Here is a 22,182-nt window from a genome sequence, read left to right on the forward strand (position 1 = left end):
CACACAACTCAAGTAGCAAACACAGGCTAGGGATGCTGATCACTGCTAATAGCAGGAGTTTGGACAATACTACAATAAACGAGGGCTTCAAACAATTAACAGAACCTTGAGAAAGAATGGTGCATGACTAACATTGATGAAATAAAAATCAATGTATAGAATGCCAAAATAAGTATTAATGTTCAATTTCTGAATAGATGGAAATAATTCCTAACTACCATCCTAAGTCATCTAAGAATTTTAAAGAACCTTAGGTGGGAACTATAAAACAAACAGAAAAAAAAAATTAAATGCAGGGGTAATTTTTGACGTGTGGGGGGAGAGGCTATTTAGAAATGGCCCTGGCTCAAAAACATTATTAATTTAAGTCAAAAGCAATTGCCATTGGTAATTTAGTACATCATTATTAATGCAGAATTTGGTTTGCCCTACTTATTTGCCAAATTGCTTCTCTATTCTACAGCTGCAATTTCAATGGAACTCCTTAAATTGCAATCCACACAAATCACTTACCTACTGATGGCCAAGAGACATATATAAAGTTATAAGTAACAAATTCTAGCTCTTGCAAAATAAACAGTTCACAAAGCACACAAAAAACATCATTCCTTACCTCCCCACTATCTTTATCAGTGCTGTGTGATACATCAAGTATCCGATCTACTTCTACATAATCCGGATTAAAAGGCTCATCTTCAACCTGCAAAAAAAAAATTGGGGGGGGGGACCACAAAAAACAGTTGACCTTTTGCTTCTTATTATGCTATCCTCATTAGCCTTCAACAGTTTGGCATTGCTAACATGTTAATTAAATTGCAACAATTCAGCTGGACTACTCCCCATGAGGAATTAAATTCCTCAGGCTTTATTAACAAGTCCCCTTAATTACTGTGTGAAACCTCCTAAGCACAACGCTTTACAAATATTTTAAATGGTGTGAAATTACAACTCACTCTTGAGCAACATTTGAGAAGAAGTTATGGATTTGACTCTTCAGTATTCTTTAAAAAAGCAAAGGCTATCATAAAAAATCAGTGCCACTAATGGCAATGACATATTACTGGTGATATAATAAAGAGTAAATGGCTTAAATGTTACTACACAAAACAGAATTTTCAAATATAATGCCTGTTAAATTTCATAATGAAGTTTTAAATTTACGTTCAATAGGAAGTGGACAGGGAGAAGGGTGTTTGAGAAAGAATAATTACTAACAGACTAACAGGGAGTGTACCTATGCCAAGGACAACTAATAAGCATGGGATACAATATATATTTCATGAGTAGGCTTCCTGAAGCGGTACACCAAAGTTGCAGTCAGTGCTAAGAAGGATGCAGATTATATATCATGCAACTCCTTGCATTATCACACATCAGTTAACCCAAATGCTTAAAATTTTGATTGGTGTGAACTGATGCCATTTGGTTTAGATTAGCCACTGTGAAAAGCTCTGCCTCCCCCTTCCCCTCAAAAGTTATCGATTTTCAATTGAAATAATAGTTATCTGGGAACTGGAGCCCTTGCTATTTTGTTTTCAATTCCACAGGCAGGACACTAAAAATTTTTTGCTGCATGTCCATCACTGCCCTAGCTGAAATTAGCTATCTTAGAATATGGATTGAATTGCATTTTCAATATTGCAAAGCTTTATCAGAAAATAAGTTGGTTTTTAATGGTAAAGGAACAGCTTTGTCTTTTACAGAAGTTGCTTCTGCATTTAACTTGGTAAAAAAAAATCATCCACATAAATATAGACAGTGAACTGATATCATATTTTTTCTTTACCCAAGATCATGCAACAGAATTACACTGAATGAAGATGGAAGCACTTCACATGATTTTAAGAAAACCAGTCCAGTGAGAAATAAAAACAATGTTGAGCCATTTCAAAATATTGGCTAAATCAAGCTATTTTTAGAAATTTCAAAAGTGCCTGCTTAGACAACAAATAGTCACTCTTGATTAGTTAAGCACAACTATACAGCTTTTCACATTGTTTCTTCAAAAGTATGAATATTTGCAACAAGCCAAAGAGAAAAAGCTGTATAATCAATAATCGATTAGGTCCCAGACAAGCTAATTCTTATTGATTTATTCACAAAACATCCAATTATGTTTACCAGGAAGATTCAGGGGTATACGCGGTCCTTTTCGCTGTACCTTATTTTTGGCTATAACTTTGCACAGGCTCCAGGTTCTGTTCCCCAGTTCTACAGAAGTAGGGACAGTAGCAAAGTGACTCTTATGTGAATACAGTGTAACCAGGACACGTATCATTACAAAATATGCAATAAAAATACACTTAAAAACAGTTTGATAGCCTGCACTGCAATCTGGTGATGATGTGGATAGTGAACCCACACTATTGCTGCAACTTTTACAATGCACTTTATATTTATATTGTACCTTTAAAGTAGAAAAATCCCTAAGGTGTGTTATAGAAGCGCAGACAAAAATGTAAGCCAAAGGCGGCAATACAAGATGTTTAACCAAAAGCTTGATTTTTTAAGTAGGATCTTAAAGGAAGAGAAGTGGAGAAGCATAGAGGTTTTTGGAGGGAATACCAGATAATATAGCCAAGCTGTCTGAAACCATAGCCAACATGTGTGCTGATGCACACAAAAGGCCAGAGATGGATAAACTCAAGAGTTCTGAGGGTTTGTGAGCGAGAGATTGTAGGGATAGAGCTGGTTACAGACATGGGAGAGGTGAAGGCTTAGCTTTAAACACCTAATTGAGCATTTTAAATTAGAGGCACTGGGGAATTGGGATATAAGTCAGGAAAGACAGGGCGATTGGTGAAAGAGACATACTGTTGGGGATAGGATACTGGTTACAGTTTTCGATGATATGCGTTAACAGGAGATGGGAGGCTGCTGAGAGAATTAATGAAACAATTGAGTCTGGAGGCACAAAGGCATGAACAAATGGATTGAATTAGAGACAGGGATAGGTGATATTTTGGAAGTAGGTGACAAAAAGGATATGGGGTTTAATTTCAGCTTGAGGTTGAATAAAATACAGAGGTTGCAAACAGTCTTAATTAATTGAAGACAGAGGCTGGAGATGGGGATGGAATCAATGGGTAGGGTACCTAGTATGTGGCATGGGCTTTAAGACGATGACTTTGGCTTTCTGACTATTTAACAGGAGAGAATTGCAACCCAAAGACCTGATGCCAGTCAAGTAATTTGACAACAAGGAGGCAGTAGGTGGGTCACGGCAGGTGGTGCAGTGATGGAACTGGACGTTATCTGCAATAAACATGACTCCATGGGCCGAATCTTCTGAGCAGTGACAATCATCATTGGATTACCTCTTCGCTCCTATTTTTGTTACCCAATGCTAGAGCTCTGCACTTCTCGTCTTGACTTGTGAGTCCAGCCTCTTCAGAAATATGGCAAATACCTGTTCTGGGGGTCCTTCTTTGTAGTGCTGGATCATCAGAGAAAGTCAAGCTATGCCCCTTTTTACAGCACTGGGCGTCGTATTTTGGGAGTCTTCATTCACTAACGTGGTGAAAAGCTTTGGACAATTAAATAACTTTTCACTTTGTTATTGAGTGAGTGAGAGAGTAAAATGGGGTGGGGGGTGGTGTTAGGGAGGCAGGGTGCCGGCTGGATAGGGAATAGGGTGGGTACGGTCGCGGTGGGGGGTAGGGTGGAGCAGTGAGAGAGAACCAAGGACAGTCAATGGGAGAGTCGAAGGGACGGGGTGGGGGGGGGGAGAGAGGCAGAAGGAAGCCAGAGGGTTCTGGGGGCAGGGGGGAGTCGGGGGAGGAGCGGTTGGGAGCCAGAGAGTCGTGGGTGGGGGCAGAATCAGAGGGTAGGTTGGGAGGGGGAGGGTTGGAGGGGGTCAGGGAGAAGTCGGGGTTGGAGTCAGAGGGTCGGTGCATTGGAGGCAAGGAGGGACCTGGAAGGTCGCAGGTGAGTCAAAGGGTGTCAAAGCGGCAGGGTGGAGGGAGGAGAGTCCAAGGGCCAGTGTGGGTAGAGTTCAAGTGTCAGGGGTGTGGTTTGGTTGGGGGGGGGGGGGGGGGGGGGGGGGGTAGTGTAGTCCAAGGGTTGGCATTTGATATGTTTTTTTCTCTAACATTTCCTGCGTAAGTATTTGGTAACTAACTCAGAATCCTCTGAAGACTCTGACTCTAATTCTGAGTTGGAGACACTTTCGGAGGGTTCCAGGCACAGGGGAATTGCCCATCAGTAGCTGAAACTTCCTGGACAATTCCCGTGGAGCTCTTGCATTGGGACTTCTGAGGGGGTCCCCAGCTCACCTTCTGAGGTACCTCTGGGTTACGACTATCCAGAGACTGGAAGATCTGAGTCTATGGCCAGAATTTTTCCCTCACGGGTGGGCTCAGCAGGAGCGGTCGGGAAGCTGGCCGCCACCCATTGTTTAATGCAGAGGGGCCAATTAAGGCCTACCCTGCGTGGATCACGAGTAGCAGCGCTAAGTGCTGCCTGTGCGGGCGTGGGGAGGGAGAGAACACGGGCCTGGCGTGCAGTTCGCACATGCGTGCGAAAAAGCGCTTCAGTCTCCCTGAGGAATGGAGCTGCTTCAGGGAGACTGAAGCGCTTTTTAAAAATACTAATAAAGACACTAAAAATTTAATGAAACATGTCCCCTCGTTATTGTGTCACGAGATGGGACATGTTTTTAATTTCAAAACAAAGTTTTATGTAATGTGCATTTGATTTAGGAAACCTCATCCTGCTTGTGGATGAGGTTTCCTAAAAAATGTAAAGGCTGCTTGGCCTTTTCGCCTGCCCACCAACCGCTAGGTGGGTGCACAGCTAACTCTGGCGCGTGCCTGCAGAACAAAATTTCGCACGAGTGCATGATGACGTCAGGACGCACACCCAAAGTCATTGCACGCCAAATGTAAAATTCTGGCCTATGTCTTTGGATGACTTCGGCAAAAAGTAGCAAGTAGAAGAGGGCTACCGATAAATCCTTGAGTGACTCCAAAGGTAAAAGTGGGATGGGAAGAGAAACTGGAGAAGCTTTGGCTGTAACCAAGATACGGCTTGGTTCAATGGAGGAAAGAGAATGAAGGATAAAATGTGGCTGACTACTTCAAAGGTCAAAGAAAGGTCATGAAGAAATAGTACATCACAGGCACAGTCACAGGGGTTGTTATTTATGACATTGATTGACTTTGTTTCAATGCAGTGGCAGAAACTTAATTAGAGACACCAAAGTTGTGAAGAAAATGGACCCAGGCTTAGGAGGTGAGACTTATTGAGTCAATCGATACTGAAAATGGGATTGAATTGGGCATTACTGCTGCATCTTTGTGTTGCACATCCACATTTTCTCGTTCCTAGACAAGTCAGCCTCTTGCCACTTGGGAGGCAAAGGGGAAAGAGAGGATGGGGCAGAACATGAAGGGAGGAAGAAAAGCAGGCCATGTGGGGGATGGAGGAAAGGCACAGGCAGAACAAAGGATAATAGACTGGCAGACAGGAGGAAGAAGAAGAGTGATACAGGCTGTTTAGAGAGAAGATACGGAAGATAGAGAGAGGCAGATAGAGGGAAGTTATGAGTGACAGTCCACGTCATCACATGATGGCACAAATGTGAACGCATGAGTAAAGGGCAAGTGAACCAAACAAAGAAGGTAATAGACAACAGGTGGAGAGGAGATACAACAAAGGGGAGACTTACAGAAAGAGGCAGGAGAGACAAAAAGAAAATTAGGAAAAAGGAGCTGACAAAGGGAACTGTATAAGTGTGTGGAAGACAAAGAACAGAGAATGGCAAACAAGTTAAAATTTAAGAGTTTTATAAAACGTTTCATCTGATCAACACCATGGTAGGTCAACTAGTCCTCTACAAAAATGGAGCAAATTCTGACCTCAGTGAGAAATTTATTCATTTGTGCCTGCTTTGCTTTGAAGCGTTTAATCTTCTGATGAATTCTCTTGTCCTTTGCCAGCTGCTCCACTGTGGTCCACTGACAATGAAGGTATGAACTGAACAGAAAAAAAAAATAACCTCAGATAGAGCGAGTCCATTTCATCAAGCAAAACTATGAAATACTACATACTAGGCATTTATAAATTGATACTAGAAGCAATAACCGCTTAATTGTACTTTCCTGGGGGTGGCAGGAGAATATTTTAATTCCTTTAAAATATATTCCTACAAATAATTGGTTACAGAAATACAAATTCACATGAATTATAATGCAATAGCTCCAAGTCTTCAAGGATGACTTATTTGCAAAGACAATAAAACATAAAAATAAGGGGCTTTCAAAAGAGCAGGTAACTCAATATATGGTAGCTGACAATCTGTCACTCAGAAATCTGTTAGCACTTAACTTTTTTTCTCAGAGGATAGGTAAATCTTAAATTTGGTTCCATTATTGATACTATACGAATGGACCAATTTTTTTTTTTACCATTGTCACAAATCTATAACCAACAATTAAAGCTCAGTGGCCTCCATGCCAAAATTGGCCCCAAGAAAAATTAATTAAGAAACCTGATTCAGACAGCAGCTTATTCAGATGACAGGTAGACTGCTTTACATAACACCTTTGAGGGCAATTAGGAATGGGCAACAAAATGCCAACCTTGTCAGCGACACTCTCGTCCCATGAAAGCATAAAAAACTTGACCAGAATAATTCTCTGCCTGTTAAGTTCAAGTAAATCTATTTATATCTGCATGAAAAAGTCAAGAAAGTCATACTTAGTCAAATTAAGATTACTCCACTCTAATTTATTTAATGTAGAAGTGTCAAAAAGCTGAGCAACACTGTTATTTTCCCATTGCATTTCAATAGCCTTTATTAAAAAGACACTTCACAAATATACAATATGTGCACTATAGCAGGGACCAACAAAGTCCCAGATTCAATGTTTGGTTGAATTCTATCTTTTGATAAGAATCTCTGCACAGTAGGAAGTAGTACAGAAAGGGACTGGGTAGCCAGTGGTTGGCAGCATTGATACCCAACTACAAACTAATGGGCCTAGGTCAGCTAGTCTGTAAAGAACCCAGAGCATCACTGTCTTAGTATAAAAAGGCAAAATACTTGCAAATGCAGGATCACCACAAATCCCAATTACACCAACCTGCTGATTTCCTTAAACTAATTTTAGCATTGCCATCCGAGTGAACGGTTCTAGTGATGGTATTGACCTTAGAAGATTTTGGATCATGATATGGGAGGTCATTATTATATGTGTTAAACTTATGTTGTGAAATGTCACGTGAAGCAAAAAATAGCATTTTAAAGTTCTTAAAGTCAGACATATGTTCTTTATTAGTAACCAATGCATTTCAAAAATATGATATTTTCTCAAGAATTTCAAGACATTTGAACAAAATGTTATATTGATGCAAATATTTTAGCTTTTTGCTCAGAAAAATAAGGAAAACTTCAATTATTCAATGTTAAGAGGAACACTTACAATTTTCCAACATCCTTTACTCAGCAAACTAAGGAGCCAAATGGCTGACATTTATCAAAAATAATTTGGGTGGGGTAAGAACTAGACTAGACGACCATACGTAACACCACCTGTTAGACCTAGGTGCAAATCCTCCAGGTTTGTCAGCCTCACCCGCCTGCTGAGAATGATTCTCGCCATGAAATCACTTCTCCCTTCCACTCCATCAAAGACATTCCCTTCTTTATCTTTCCTCTGCTCCCTTATCATTTATTTGCTTAAAACCCATTATATCCCTATCATTTTCAGTTCTTGGGGCCTGCCTCCTTGCTTCATCTCAATTATGATATTATGGCATGAGTCATGATGAGCAACACTGAAAATGAGGGTCCTACATGGAAAGAAACAGAGAGAAAGAGTGAGAGAGAGTGTGAGGGAGGCGGAAAGAAAAATAGCAGAGAGAGAGAGAGAGAGAAAAAAAGTGTTTTCTTTTTCATATTTCACATAATTAAGGGTTTATATTAGAAATTCTTATTTTTAAAACTATGCACAGCCTCAGGTTGTTGACAGTAAATGGCAGCCAGTGTTTGCTGCTGCTATTTTTTTTATTCCTTACCTCTTTGGTGCTTTTGTTAATGGGCATTTTTTTGTTCAGTTTCGCCATTTGATCATTTGGTACATTTCCTACCTGTCCATTTGCAGTTTGTTAAATGCCGAATAAATGATTTTGGAGGTGATTGTAAGAGATAGTGAAGTGCAAAACGTAGAAAGTTTCTCAACTAATATGAGGTAGCCACCAAGGCTTTCATGAGAACCTTAAGCAGCACACAAACTGAGCCTGAGGGTAATTAATTTTCAATAACTTCCAAAATCATGCTCAGGGCAGGAACCTATGGACTTTAAAAGGGGATCATTTTTATCAATCTACTTTATGGCGCAGTGTCACCCATTCAGGGAAAAAATAACTAAGCACCATTTTGGATTTAAATTTAACCATAAACATACTTACTAGTTTTTGTATTTGACAAACAATTCTTCTACTTCCACCTCTTCTCCAGACTCTGTCTGAAATCACAAGCACATTTTAGAATCTGATGTCAACACAACCATTTGTCACTGTCATTTAAATCTCCAGGCAATTCACTATAAAGTGGTTAGGGACACAGTTGCAACGTGCTTAAGTAGAATTAGAATGCAAAGAACACCAAAAAGTTTCCTTTGGCGAGGATTACTTTCCCCCCCTGCAATACCCCTACAAAAAGCTATCAATTCCAACTACTCTGCTTACTGTGTCAACCAACTCATGAATCATTTTATCTCCTCCTTAACCACCAGCTACTTCATTCACAATAACCTGACCTCGACCTGGCTTCCTGCCAAACCCACAGCGTTAAGCAGATGCCAAATGTACCATTTCCTGAGGCAGCAGCCAGTTTGCAGCTGCACTACTGGAAGCCACATGTATTATTGTTGGCAATCTTAAAAGCTAATCTCAAAAAGTGTTACAATTTAAAATATAGCCCCTACTTTACCCGTGAAAATTTAAAACTGAAACAGAAGCAAATAAGCTCAATTACGTACTACAAACTATAATACATTTTACATTGATGCATTTTCAGTATTATTTGCAATACAAAATCGTAGACAATCCATATAATCAACAACCACTAAAAGGATCCAAATACGTTCAAATTTTGACCTGCTACTGTTACATGGCTGCCAGCTGTTACTGGCAGATCAAAAATCTATACTTCAGGCTGAAAATTGAGAATTACGAAAAGACCGGTTATTTCCCATCTGCTAAACTTTAAAACAAGAAAATGTTAATACTTACAGTTTTCTTCACTAGTCGCATGCTCAAGATCTTTTCGGTAACTGGACCAGCTGCAGACTCCTAAAAAGACAATCACTTGATAACAAATACTGCTGCAAATCTGAATATATTATCTACATACATGAATGCTTATAATCACATGCTCCTTGCAAACAACCTCATAGGTGCCTTAGTCGCACCACAGTCTGAAAAGCTGAATAAATTGGTTAAATGTACTCCTTGCAAGGAAATAAAGCAATTGAATTGAGGGAAAGGACACTAAACATTTAGAAAATGGGAACAGAACAATTTTAGCGATGTGATTTTCTGATTAGGTAAGAATCAAGTCAGCAGTAAAAATCTAAACCACTGTTTTGTATCCACGTATAAATGAGTTATCCGCTTAAAAGAGTAATTTTTAATCACAATGTCAGTTTGCTTCACTCTTTAGGCCTAGCCTTGTAGATAGTTTCCTTGTATAATTTGCACATTGCAGTAGTTCTTATGAAGGAAGTGGTTTGCATCAAAATACTAAATACCTTGTAAACTTGCTCAGTGCTATACCTAACAATGTAGAGCAGGTATGGGATATATTTTAACAAACTGCCAAAGTAACTTACTATGTTTTCAAAGTCCTGCATATAAACAGTATAAATAATGCCCAGCAAATCCCAACAGCATGTAATCTTGTGGCAGTTGTTCAAAGAAACAATGATAGTCTACCACTGAATATCTTTTATGCTAATATTTTTTGTACTGGCACACTCATGACAGAACATTATAGTTAGAACCAAAGACTAAAAGATGAACCAGAGAGAAAACATTAATTAGCAATCAAATCTAGTTTGTTTCTTTTCTGAAGCAAACAACATGCAGTGAAATGTGCTCACATGGGTAGGAAATTGTGGCTCAGGCCCTTGAAAGGTCAAAACAGATAAACATCCATTCCACTTTTTTTTTTACAGGAGTCTTTTGTGCACATTTTAATATCTATTTTTGCTTGGTTTGGGGGCGGGGGGGAGGTGTGGGCATGGGGAAGTAAAAAAATCTGAGGTTTTACTCTGAAATAGATTTAGATGTACTTTTTAATAGTTTACTGATCCTGGCAGTGTTCAGGGCCCGAGGAACAAGAAACACACAAAAAGCTCATGGAATGGGCACACTGAACTCAATTCTGCTCCTGAGCTAAACACAGCTGAGATCAAGGTCCATTCCATACAGAAAACACACTTGATACTGATGCAAACAGGAGCTGCAGAAATTCATTTGGCTTTATAGCCACAAGGTAGGAAGGAAAAAGCAAATTAGTATTTTCTCTAGCTCCTTTCACAGCCTCAGGACATCCCAAAGTGCTTTACTGCCAATGAAGGGCAGTCACTTTTGTCAGGATAGTGCAGCAAGCTTCCATTTACAGGTATACAATGGCCAGATAATCTGCTTTGGTGATGTCACTTGAGGGATTGTTAGCAATGGCACAGGGAGAACACCGTCTGCTTCTAAAGAGATTGTTAATGCTGGAGAGGAAAGGTGGAATACGGCCAGCAACTCAAAGGGTTATCTATTGTTCCAAAAGATCATCTTGACCTCCGTCTTCATTTGGTTGTAAGAAATACCAAGAATTCTGCAGATACTGGCCGGGATTTAATGCAGCCTGCCAGAGTGGGCATGATGGCGGAGTGGGGAGAAGAATCGGATAAGAGTACCAGCTTCCAATTCCTGGCTTCGGGAAAACCATCTCCAATTTAGTGGAGGGGTGGGAACAGCCCAAATGGGAATCCTGCTTGCTGACAGCAGGTTGTCAATTAGGCTCATTAATGAGCCACTTAGAGCCAATTATCCCTGAGCTGCCATTCAAGTCCGGTGAGCTCAGGGATTTAACCTTCAATTTATCCCTGAGCTCACCGGAATTGAATGGCAGCTCAGGGATTTAACAGATCTCGCATGGGTCTCCCGTGGCTCCCAAAGGTCAACCAGCATAACTTGTTGGGTTTGCCTGTGGCCTCGTAGGAGGGGGAGCCGTCTCTCATTGACAGACACTCAGTGCCCAATCGAACGCCTTGGCATTGACAAGTGGTGCGGGGATGACTGAAAGGTACATCCCTGCTCTTGCATCCGACTCTCCTCCTAATCCCTTGCTCGTGATTCCCAGCCCAGCCCACCCCCTCACCTATCCCCAGGAATCCAGCAATAATCCCTGGCAAAGACTTCAGGCCATTACTGACAACAGCCACGGCTCCTGGTGGCGCTGCCAGCAATGGAGATCTGCTGGCTTCTGATTGGTTGGCAACGTATGGGGGCAAGGTATCAGCCCTACTGGAGGCTATGTCAGGTGGGAGATCCGAAGTTGGCCAGTTAAGTGCCCAAGTGCGCTTAAATTACTTCAGGCCTCTCGGACAGAAGCGTAATGGGCCCTCCTACTGATTCTTCAACCGGTGGGTGGAGGGACACCCATCCACTATAAGGACAGAAGAATTTTCTCTCTCCTTGTCCTACTCACCCATTTATTACTTTGAGGTAGAATAATTGAAGATAGATAAATTTGCTTTTCCATAGTAACTTCAGAAAGAAGGAAACGCATCTCACCAAAAGCAATGACAAGCTACAGCTCCATGATAAAACTAAGAAAATTGTTTGCTAAAGATACATTCAATGTTCCCCTATGTAAAGTCACACATTCAAGCTAGTAAATCTTTCCTTATAGGTATTCCTTAGAGCTGGAATGATCCAGAATCTGGTTCTCACAGAAAACCAAATGCTAATATTTTCACCTGTCTACAAGCGTTCCCAATCTGTCCCATTATGAGTTTATGGCAGGGTGGGCAAAATAAACAAATCAGAATACAGTGCTCCTCTGATGGCTAAGTTGGTAATCACAATGGCCAGAAGATTCAAGATACAATCATTGATTTCAGCCAAGTTAATTGAGTAGGGTACCAGAACAAACAATTGGGGGTGAGGCATGAGAAGGGAAGCAATAAAGGCTAGGTAGGCTATTAGCCAGGAATTGGACTCAGCTGTAATGCAATCTTTGTTCAGATTATTGATATTCAGGCTTAGATGTCCCAAACCTCTTTTATTACAATTTGGTCAACACCAATTAGATAATCTAGGCTTCAATATTTATCCTTACTGAAACCGTTAAGTACTCCAGCAATAGCCAAGTGGTTATGGTACTGGGCTTGTAACCCCAAGATCAAGAGTTCAAATCTCACAATGGCAAACTATGAAACAATGTAACTTCATCTGAAACAGATGGAAACAGGTTTACTCAAAAGAGTATCAAGAGTTCAAATCTCACAATGGCAAACTATGCAACAATGTAACTTAATCTGAAACAGATGGAAACGGGTTTGTACTCAAAAGAGTTACATTTAAAAGATTATCAAGAGTTCACCGGGGTCGAGTTCTGGTCATAAACCAGCTGATCGCCGCCATGTTGTGGTATCGGCTGGTCACTTTGACCCCTCCCCCGGACTTTGTCACAAGAATCCAGAAATTGTTAGTCGACTTCTTCTGGGACAAAAGATTGCACTGGTTCGCTGCCGAGGTTCTGAGTCTCCCGCTTAAGGAGGGTGGTCAGGCGCTAGTGTGCCTACGCACGCAGGTGGCGACTTTCCGCCTTCAGACCCTGCAGCGATACCTCTACGTCGAGCCTCCTCCAAGATTGTGTGCCCTGATGACGTATTTCTTCCGTCAGGTGCACGGCCTGAATTATGACGTGCAGCTCCTGTTTATCGAACAGATGGGCCTCAGTGGCTCCTTGCAGGCGTTGCCCGTCTTTTACCAGGACCTGATCGAAGTCTGGAAAGTGGTCGCCTCGCGACGCAGCTCTCCCCCGTCAGGAGTAGCGGCTATCGTCAGAGAGCCGCTGCTCAGGAATCCGCCCCTCCGTCCTTTTCAGTGGTTGGCGGAGAGGAGGGCTGTGGCCGCAGGGGTGACCAGGATCGGGGACGTGCTGGGAGGCGGAGGACTGGGCTGGATGCTCCCGCAGGAGTTGGCGCGTCGCGCGTCTGAGAGCGTCCAGGTCACAGCCGATGCCATCCAAGACCTGAGAACGGTCGTGCTCGGACCCGACGTTATTTTGGGTCTTGAGGTGGCCCAGGTGCGCGGTGGTCTTCCGTCTGAACGTTCCCCTGTTCGGACAGAATGCCACATTGGCCCCAAGCCCCGAACTCTCCCTCGGGTGCTGGTGCCCCGCAATATGAGCCGCCTTGGGGACATGCCCTCTGTGCCTTTTGGCACGGCAAAGAGGGGCTTTTTGTACGGACTGCTGCTGCACTTCCATTTTCTCACCCTTGTCCGCCGCCCGGACACGCCCTGGCGTGCCTTGTTGCCATTCGGTGGCGGAGGCCCCCGATGGGAGGCCCTCTACGGAGGTGTCCTCCCCCTTTCTATCGGGACCTGGGTTGGAGGGTGTTGCATGCAGCAGTCCCGTATAATAAGATGATGCATAGGTTCACGGACTCTCAGGACACGTGCCCTTTTTGCGGTCTTGTGGAGTCCGTGGACCATGTATACATAGGGTGTTGTAGGCTGCACTCCCTTTTTAGTTATTTGAAAAACCTTTTATTGATGTTTTGCTTGCACTTCAGCCCCACGCTCCTGATCTATGGGCACCCGGTGCGGAAGGGGGTCGGGAAGGAGGAGGACCTCCTCGTGACCCTGCTCCTGGGCCTGGCCAAGTTGGCCATTAACAGGTCCAGGCAGCGGGCGATCGACGGGGGAGTCCCGCCCGATTGTTTGTCCCTCTTCCGCGGCTACGTTCGCAGCCGGATATCCCTGGAGAGGGAGCACGCGGTGTCTGCTGACACGCTCGAGGCCTTCCGTGCTCGGTGGGCACCGCGGGGACTGGGGTGTTTTGTTGACCCCTTTAATCACATTTTGATTTAAAGTTTGTAAGGTTCCTTTAAATTTTTGTCCTTGGTTTTACAGCTGACCCGAATTAGGGGCTGTGCCTGATTTATCCCAATTTTGTTGATTTGGTTTAATTGTTTTCATTTAAAAGATTATCAAGAGTTCAAATCTCACAATGGCAAACTATGAAACAATGTAACTTCATCTGAATAGGAACAGATGGAAACGTGTTTGTACTCGAAAGAGTTACTCCAGCAAAAACCAACACCGTACCAAAGGGATGAAAATTGGGAAAAATAATGGCAAATACTCAAATTTTTTTTGCACTAGTTAAAAATCTGAGTTTACATATAAGCAACAAATGGTCATCACAGAAAAATATTGTGAGACTTGGGGCACTTTATCCGTCAATTTCAGTCATACTTTGTTCAAAGGTTTTTGTTATAGGAAGTTATAGGAAATATAGATTATATATTAAAAATATTGCATAAGGCTTCTATTTCTTGTCCATAACCCTTTTTCCTAAGTTACAATATTGAGCTACATTTTTGTGAACAGTTCACTTTGAAAAAGGAAAAAGCCAACTTAAAGATGTAAACATATCCTGTGTAAACAATAGCCTGGCACAACATAGTCACAGGCTCCCAGCTTTTGATGGCACTCCAGAGCAGTCCTAAATCTCCCCTTCAACTCTACTAGTCATGTTATATTCATTTGCTGTGAAGTTAAATTTGACACAAATTTGATTTATTTTTAGATTTAATTTGTAACAGCTCATTTTTGTTCGAAATTTCAACTGCCCTTTGCTAGCAGCCACTGGCACCTGCTGGGCTCTCCAACATCAGTCCACTGTTTGTTCCCCACCAAACTCCCGCTAATCTTCTCAGCCCAATTCAATGTTCTCAGCCCTCCATGTAAAAATTTTCTTGAGCTCAACAGCTTCTTCATGGCTTCCATCCCAGCCTAGCGTCTTGCCAGCGCATCCACCACTACGGACCCTTACGCTATCCCAGTTCTTCATGGGCTCAATGGCTTCTTTTCAGGCTCTACCTGACTGTTGTCTAGATGCACACTTGAAATGTCGGTTACAGGCCTTTAACAGGAATCTGGGTGGGTGGGACTATCTTAAGGGCATCCTCATGATATTGAGGATTGTTACTTAATGCATTTAGGGTCTTAAATAGCAGGGCTATTTGTCTTGGAGTTGTCCTTTAAAGAATACCAACCTTGTACTCCAACACTGGATCCCTTGTGAAAGTTTGTAACCAACCATGGAACTACATAAAATAAATGTGCTCACCCACCAGGTTGGCAGGGTGTTCCCAAATTTGCCTCCAATATTGGTATATGGGAATTCAGTTCCTTTTCCTTTTCACTCTCCCTCCTACCACTACATTTTAATCCTATCAGCTCCTACTTTTGGCTGCATCACAGTTCAACCAACAGCCTGCATTTACCCCACCCATTAAATGCAACACATTCCTCTCCTTACCCACAAATAATGGCCTAAAAGACATCCTAAATTTGCTGATCTGCAGCACTATACAGATCTCATCCCCAGCCAGTGCCCCCTGCCCTTTTCATCTTCAGTCCATCCATCAATTCCCATTCTAGTAACCATTGCTTCTCATCATTGTCGTCTTGTCAGCCCATACCACAAACTGGATGTTTCCTCCAACTGGTACTTCACAACCACCAGCTCTGAAGTGCTGTTTTCCTCAACATACCACTTCCCATCCAAAAGTAACAGGAAGGAGAAAAGACGTTGAGAGAGTCAGGACAATTAAAAGTGAGAAATAAGTTAAAAGAGAACAACAAAGAGAAAGAGAACCCAAAAGGACAGGTATAATAAGGGAAAAAGCTTCAATATAGACACACAATAATAGAGAATGTATGCTCTGACTTATTGTAACCATCACCACAGAACACCCACTAATATGTAACATTCAAAGCATGGAGCAAACCCAATGTGCACATTAACTTTATTTCCCATGTCATGATTTTTGAGAAAGGCTTTTGTCACTATCTATTGCAAATTAAAATTGGTGAGTGATTCACAACATTCCATCTCAAAATGCACTGAAAGCTTGTATCTGAAGCTCCTGTCGTTATATAAATAGATGTCAAAGTATTTACATAGATAGTGTTTAAATAGATGGAAATAGTATTTAGACAGATGGTATTTAAATAGATGGATACAGTATTTATATCACCAGTACATGATGAGGTATTGAAACTTAAACAAAATAATTGTATTTTTGCAGTTTCGGGTGCTGGCCACCGAGTGCCACTGTGGAGCACTGCTTTGTTTGTCTCAACCAGCAGCCATGTTATTGGTAAATAAATCAAGTACTTACAGTTTTTAAAAGTGAAAATGACAGAAAAGTGATAAAGTGAGGGCAACAATGCACTAAATGCAGTTAACCTAATAAAAATAGATTATTTCTCTAAAGTGCAACTGGCAATTTTAACAGTGGTGATAGCCAGATATTGGTTTCCCTCCAAGAATGCAGAACCACTTGTTCCCTGTGAATTCACCAGGCTTTAGCTGTGTATGATAGATAATGAGAACAATTTAACTAACTTTAGCTCAGTATGACACAAAATACTCAAAGGGTTTATTGATGTCCATTTCTGTAGCTGGAGTAAACAAAACTAGTGCTTAAAGTTCTAAAGTGCAACTAATTTTTTTTATCATAAAACAGCGCGATTAATATGAATAAAACTGTTCATACATCATTTCACCCCAAGCTAAGGGGAAAAATCTGAAATGCCTAATTGGTCATATTTATATCTCACTTCGGAAATACAAGGCTTAAAATCTTCCAACTCAGACTTCATGAATTTAGATTGTTAATGGTTATTAGCTTATGATCAATACCTGTTCGGACTGTGAAGTGCTTAAAGGTGAATCTTTTCCGGCATCATCATCGTCAGATATTTTAAATTCTAGGTCCTCTGTATATCGCTTTCTTTTCACCTGTCGACTAGAGCGGCGCTTCTGAAAGTGAATGGAATTTAACAAAAACTTAGTTATAATACATTCTGGAAAGTTAGCAATGGTTGGCTGTCAACTTAAAAGTTTTCATTGATTCCAGTGAGGCAATCTGAAATTTAAAAAATTGAAAACAGGTATAAACAAACAACTCAAAAACAGAATTACCTGGAAAAACTCAGCAGGTCTGGAAGCATCGGCGGAGAAGAAAAGAGTTGACGTTTCGAGTCCTCATGACCCTTCGACATAACTAAGGGTCATGAGGACTCGAAACGTCAACTCTTTTCTTCTCCGCCGATGCTGCCAGACCTGCTGAGTTTTTCCAGGTAATTCTGTTTTTGTTTTGGATTTCCAGCATCCGCAGTTTTTTTTGTTTTTATAAACAAACAACTGTTTTGCACATAAACTGTGTGCTTAAGATTTGGTGATGGATCAGGCAATTACAGGGTTCAATTACAATACTGATTATGTGCAATATAAATGTGGTTTCGTATCAGTCCTAGAACATCTCTTACTGGACTAATCAAAGAGCACAATACTGTGGGAATGCTGGAAATCTGAAATAAGAACAGGAACTGCTGGAAACATTCACCAGGCTTGGCAGTATCTGTGGAGAGAGAAAAACAGAGTTAATGTTTCAGGTTGTCAATGAAAGATCATCTACCTGAAACATTAGCTCTGTTTCTCCCTACACAGATGCTGCCAGACAAGCTGAGTACTTTCAACATTTTCTATTTCTTGCTGGATTAGAGTTGGAAAAAAATTCTTGCCAATTAATGCTATTGTTGCTCTCCTAAGTGGCTGTTAACATACTTTGAGTTCTAAATCTAATAAGGGATTCAGAAGGAACTTCTTTACTCAAGAGTGGTTGGAACTCTACCACAGCATAGTTGCATTTAAAAGCTAGATAAACATGAGGTTGAAAAGAACAGAAGGTTATGCTGAGAGGATAAGACAAAGAGGGGAGGGAGAAAGCTTATGCAGCATAAACACCAGCATGGTTTGTACTGTAAATTCTACGTAATCAATCTTTTATGCTGTGGGCTCAGCTAATAGGAACTGAGCTGGCATATCTTTACAGCAGACAAATGAGTAATTGTCATGCTAGACACAAGACGCAAGTGAACAATGGTGCAAACTCACCTGGGCACCTGAAACAAAAACGTTTTAAAAAAATGCATCAGTTATTGCTGCAAACACAAGATTTATGTTTGGGACTGTCTTCCTCTAGCTTAGGATAAAATGGAGGAATGAAAGGAGTCATATGGCCTGTTCTGAATTCTTCTGACAAGAAGCCTGGTGGTTTGGGTTTTAAAGATTAAAGGGGCCCTAGCTGTTTTACTGGGGAGGTGGTGTTTACAGGTGTGAGCACCTTGCAATGACCAAAGCATGTGTGCTGACGATGGATAGGCTGTTAGTTTCCAAAGTCCCAAGATGTTAGGAATGTCAGGTTTTACTTCAAGCTGTCTATCTAGTTTCAAGATAGAATGAAGTTGGGAGTCTAAAGGATAGCTAATTAGCATTTCTACCTTGGTACAAGGCCTACATGATTTACAATACCATGGAGATGGGCTTTGAGAGTAAAAAGATCCATAGGAAGCCACCACAGGATCAAGTTACAGGTTTTCCTAAAAACATCACTGAACTTCACAAATTTAGTCTACAAGAATCCAAGAGAGGGAGAGCTGAGAAATAGAGACAGTAAGTCTCTGTGGTTCACCATGCAAGAACGTGGGTGGGTGCTCGCGCTCACGAAGAGACCAGAATTGTGAGCAGGAGTCAAAGTAATTTCATTTTTGAGGACACTTTTTGAGAAAAAAAACTAGCCAGCTTAATTTTATCAAGGGCTACTGTTTTGATTTTCAGGGCTTTAGACGCTTCAGCCACTCCAATCTGCAGCAGCTATACCTCAATGCGACAGTCAGTTCTTAATGGAAGAGAGGCAGAGAAACAATATGGCATTTCATTTTGTTCCAGTCTTTACCGTCTTGGTTGTAAATTATCTTTTTCCCACACTTAACCAATGGCAAGCCTTAGCAATCTCATATTAAACACTCAGATTTACCACTAAGTTACTAAACAGTGACAGGAGCAGGAATCGTGGCTGATTTTTTTTCTCACTTTCCCTAGCCAAGGGAGGAAAAGCATAATCATACCACCCCCTATCAACACCTCAACTGAAATCAGGGCCACCCCAGCATAAAACCAGAATCAAACTTGGGGCCATTGTGGTCTTTGTGGCTTAATATTACACCACAGTAGATTTATCCACTAAGACACAAACAATCAGTTTAGGAAACAGATTTATCACCAGATCCATCAGAGGATCCAAATTCCACTGATAAAGAATTACAACATCAGGGAAGGCAAAAGTAAAATTGAATTCCATTACAAGAAAGACTTTTGCTTTTACAAAATAGTCATGAGGTGTGATAGAAAGACATGGGTGAGATACTAAATCACATTTGAGGAATTAAGTACTACTTCCAAAATGAAGCCCGATCAATTCATTCAATTTCTCAAAGGAACTCCGCCGTTACCACAGGGCTTAAAGGAAAATTAAAATGGGATGGAACTTCTCTCTGCTGGCTGCTGCCCTTGACGACATTCTCGGTGCAGGTGGCTCCCCCAGGCCTGCAACCAACCTTGTTACTGGGTTTCCAGATGCCTGTTCCATTCTCTTTTACTGCTTCCTTCCCAGGTCTCCCCAAGGATGTCAAAGCTCAACAGTCGAACAGGTCGGACTTGTTATCCAGGATAACTACTCCTCAACTTCCAATAACAGGTTCTTTTCCTCCCTTCTTGCTCCTCCAATCATAGATTCTGTCTCTGGAAGAGCAGTAAGAGCAGGAGGGAGGGAACCATTGATTGGAGGAACCGGAGCAGCCAGCTTGGGAGAGAGAAAGAATCTGTGATTGTAGGAGCAACCACCCACAGATGGTCTCCCCCATGCTCATTGCCCCTCTAATCAAAATTTACATTACCTTCCTGCTCTCGATGAGGTGCCTGCCCCTACAATTGTTTAGCCCTATTTGTATGGAGGAGCCATAATACAAGGTAATATGTGTGGAGGCGATTGTTCTTGAATTTGTTGCCCCAGTCTTTGATTTTTCGCAGGCTGCTTGTGAGGTTTCAAGGGTGAATTCACCTATCAACCCTATGTTTTTGAATCCTGGCTGTGAGGATTTTTGAAAAGCTGGAAGATTCACCTTTAGAGAGGGACCTCCAAGGTAACCCACACAACAAAGGTTAGTTTGAGGAGTGGAAGTTATCCAACTGGAAAAGGAAAAAAGACCCAAGAATCATTTTTAACTGGTTCCTGGAGAATGGAGCGCCCCCTTAAAGGACAAGGTATAAAGATTAACCATGGAGGGGGATTTTTGGTTCGGTTAAAGAATTAGCAAGGGAATTTTTCTATAGTTTTGAGTGTAAGTTATGAAATAGTGTTTAATCAATGTTGCTTTTAGTTTCTTACAGTTAAAGTCTTAAAACTTGAAATCTTGTCATCAATTCCTTTAATTCGGCCACTGGGAGTTCAAATTTCTTTTTTAAAGTTACCGGTCTCCACAGGAATGGTAACAATCTGTTGTTTCAACTTGCCACACACCTTTCCTAGCTGACAGGGTCTGCTATAATTTCTGGCCATCAGCCCGACGATGCACTGTGATATGACTGTCTCTCCAAAAATGGAAAATTACATTTTTAAAACTTGCACTTGTTCCTGACTTTCAACTTAAACCTGCACACAATTCTATGGGGTAAATCACACACTTCCTAGTAAGGGCATATAAGTAATAGGTATCCTCAGAGTGGACTGGTGGTAAAATTGGAATACCCAAAACCTTGTGTTATCATATAATGTCTGATAACATTAAACAATTATAAAAATTAAATAAAAATCTCGTCCCTTTATAAGGGTGGGCAAAGCATCCAAGATAAATCAAAAGGTTAATGATGTTGCACACTATATTACAGCACAAACCACATGCTTCTCCATAATCCATCTCTACTACACAAAACAAAACAATAAAAACTTTCCTATAAAAAGCCAAATAGTCATTTAGTAGTACAGAACTTGAATATTGCTGAAAACATGGACAACATTTGCTAAATAATCCTTGGTGTGCTAAGAATTATGCTGACAACCAATTTAAGATTAGTCAGTTGGGCTCGCGATGTGGCACATTTGCATGTACTGGAAGGTACATATATTAATACACAGGGTCCTGTTCTTTGCAGACAAAAAGAACATGTAGGCACATTGCGCATGTTTCAGCTAAACAAAATAACTGACATCCATTCGCTAGTTCATTCTCCAGGGCAATTTTTGACAAATCAGAGTCAAGCTGTCTGGTTTAAATTTCAAACAATGCTTGGCAGTTAACTGTCAGTCACTATCAACTGGTGGCACTCTCCATGGCACTGCCTCTACCAGAGTCCACTTGCTAACCAATCAGCCCTTCCTCTCATACAGTATGAATATGTTGTTTCCCCTGAAATTGGTATTTTCTTTCCAATTGTCCTGATGAGTGCAAGATGAAAAGCTTCAACAAAAAACGTCTCTTTTTTTCAGCAATATAAAAAAAAGCCAGTAAATGCTAGAGATAAAACTTGGGTTTCTATAGCAGCACATGTTTTATAGGACTGAAAAAGGATGCGCTGAACCACGGCACTGCAGTTTAAGGAGGTAGCCAAAAGTTTGGTTAAACAGGAACAGAGGGGTGGGGAATATATATAGATAAACACACAAACTGTGCATGCTCCATAGGGATTTGGTGATAAAATTGAGGATTTAAATTTCAATGCACTGGAGGAAAGGGAACCATTATAGGTGCAAGACGTGATATGGTTGGTTGAGTTTTGGACCTGTTGGAGTTTAAAGATGATTGAAGATAAGAGTTAGAAATCATAAAAGTATGTTTAAGGGTTTCAGCATTGGTGTTGGTGGGTACGGAGCAGGGTTAGACCTGGATAATCTTGGGGAAAACCTAAATGGAAACACTTGTTTGCAAATGTTCCAAAACGCTAAGCAGGATTGATAATTTAGAATAAAATAGTGTGCAGGTCAACTTGGATAAACTGAATGAATGAGGTCATATGTGACAGACTTCATTTAG

The 22,182-nt window shown here is 41.2% G+C and overlaps 1 protein-coding gene across 3 annotated transcripts in view; it reads right to left on the reverse strand.

The window, feature by feature from the left end:
- Positions 1-22,182, reverse strand: part of chd7 (chromodomain helicase DNA binding protein 7) — a 273,969-nt gene that overhangs the window by 127,477 nt on the left and 124,310 nt on the right. For all 3 annotated transcript variants that reach the window (XM_041189422.1, XM_041189420.1, XM_041189421.1), the window contains exons 5-9: positions 16,952-17,071; positions 9,238-9,297; positions 8,413-8,468; positions 5,859-5,976; positions 614-700 (exon numbers count right to left, since the gene is read on the reverse strand). In XM_041189422.1, the coding sequence (XP_041045356.1) occupies positions 614-700; positions 5,859-5,976; positions 8,413-8,468; positions 9,238-9,297; positions 16,952-17,071 (441 nt within the window). The remainder of the gene's footprint in view (positions 1-613; positions 701-5,858; positions 5,977-8,412; positions 8,469-9,237; positions 9,298-16,951; positions 17,072-22,182) is intronic.

This window comes from Carcharodon carcharias, chromosome 6 (assembly GCF_017639515.1).
Source record: "Carcharodon carcharias isolate sCarCar2 chromosome 6, sCarCar2.pri, whole genome shotgun sequence".
In the NCBI taxonomy this organism is placed as follows: Eukaryota; Metazoa; Chordata; class Chondrichthyes; order Lamniformes; family Lamnidae; genus Carcharodon; species Carcharodon carcharias.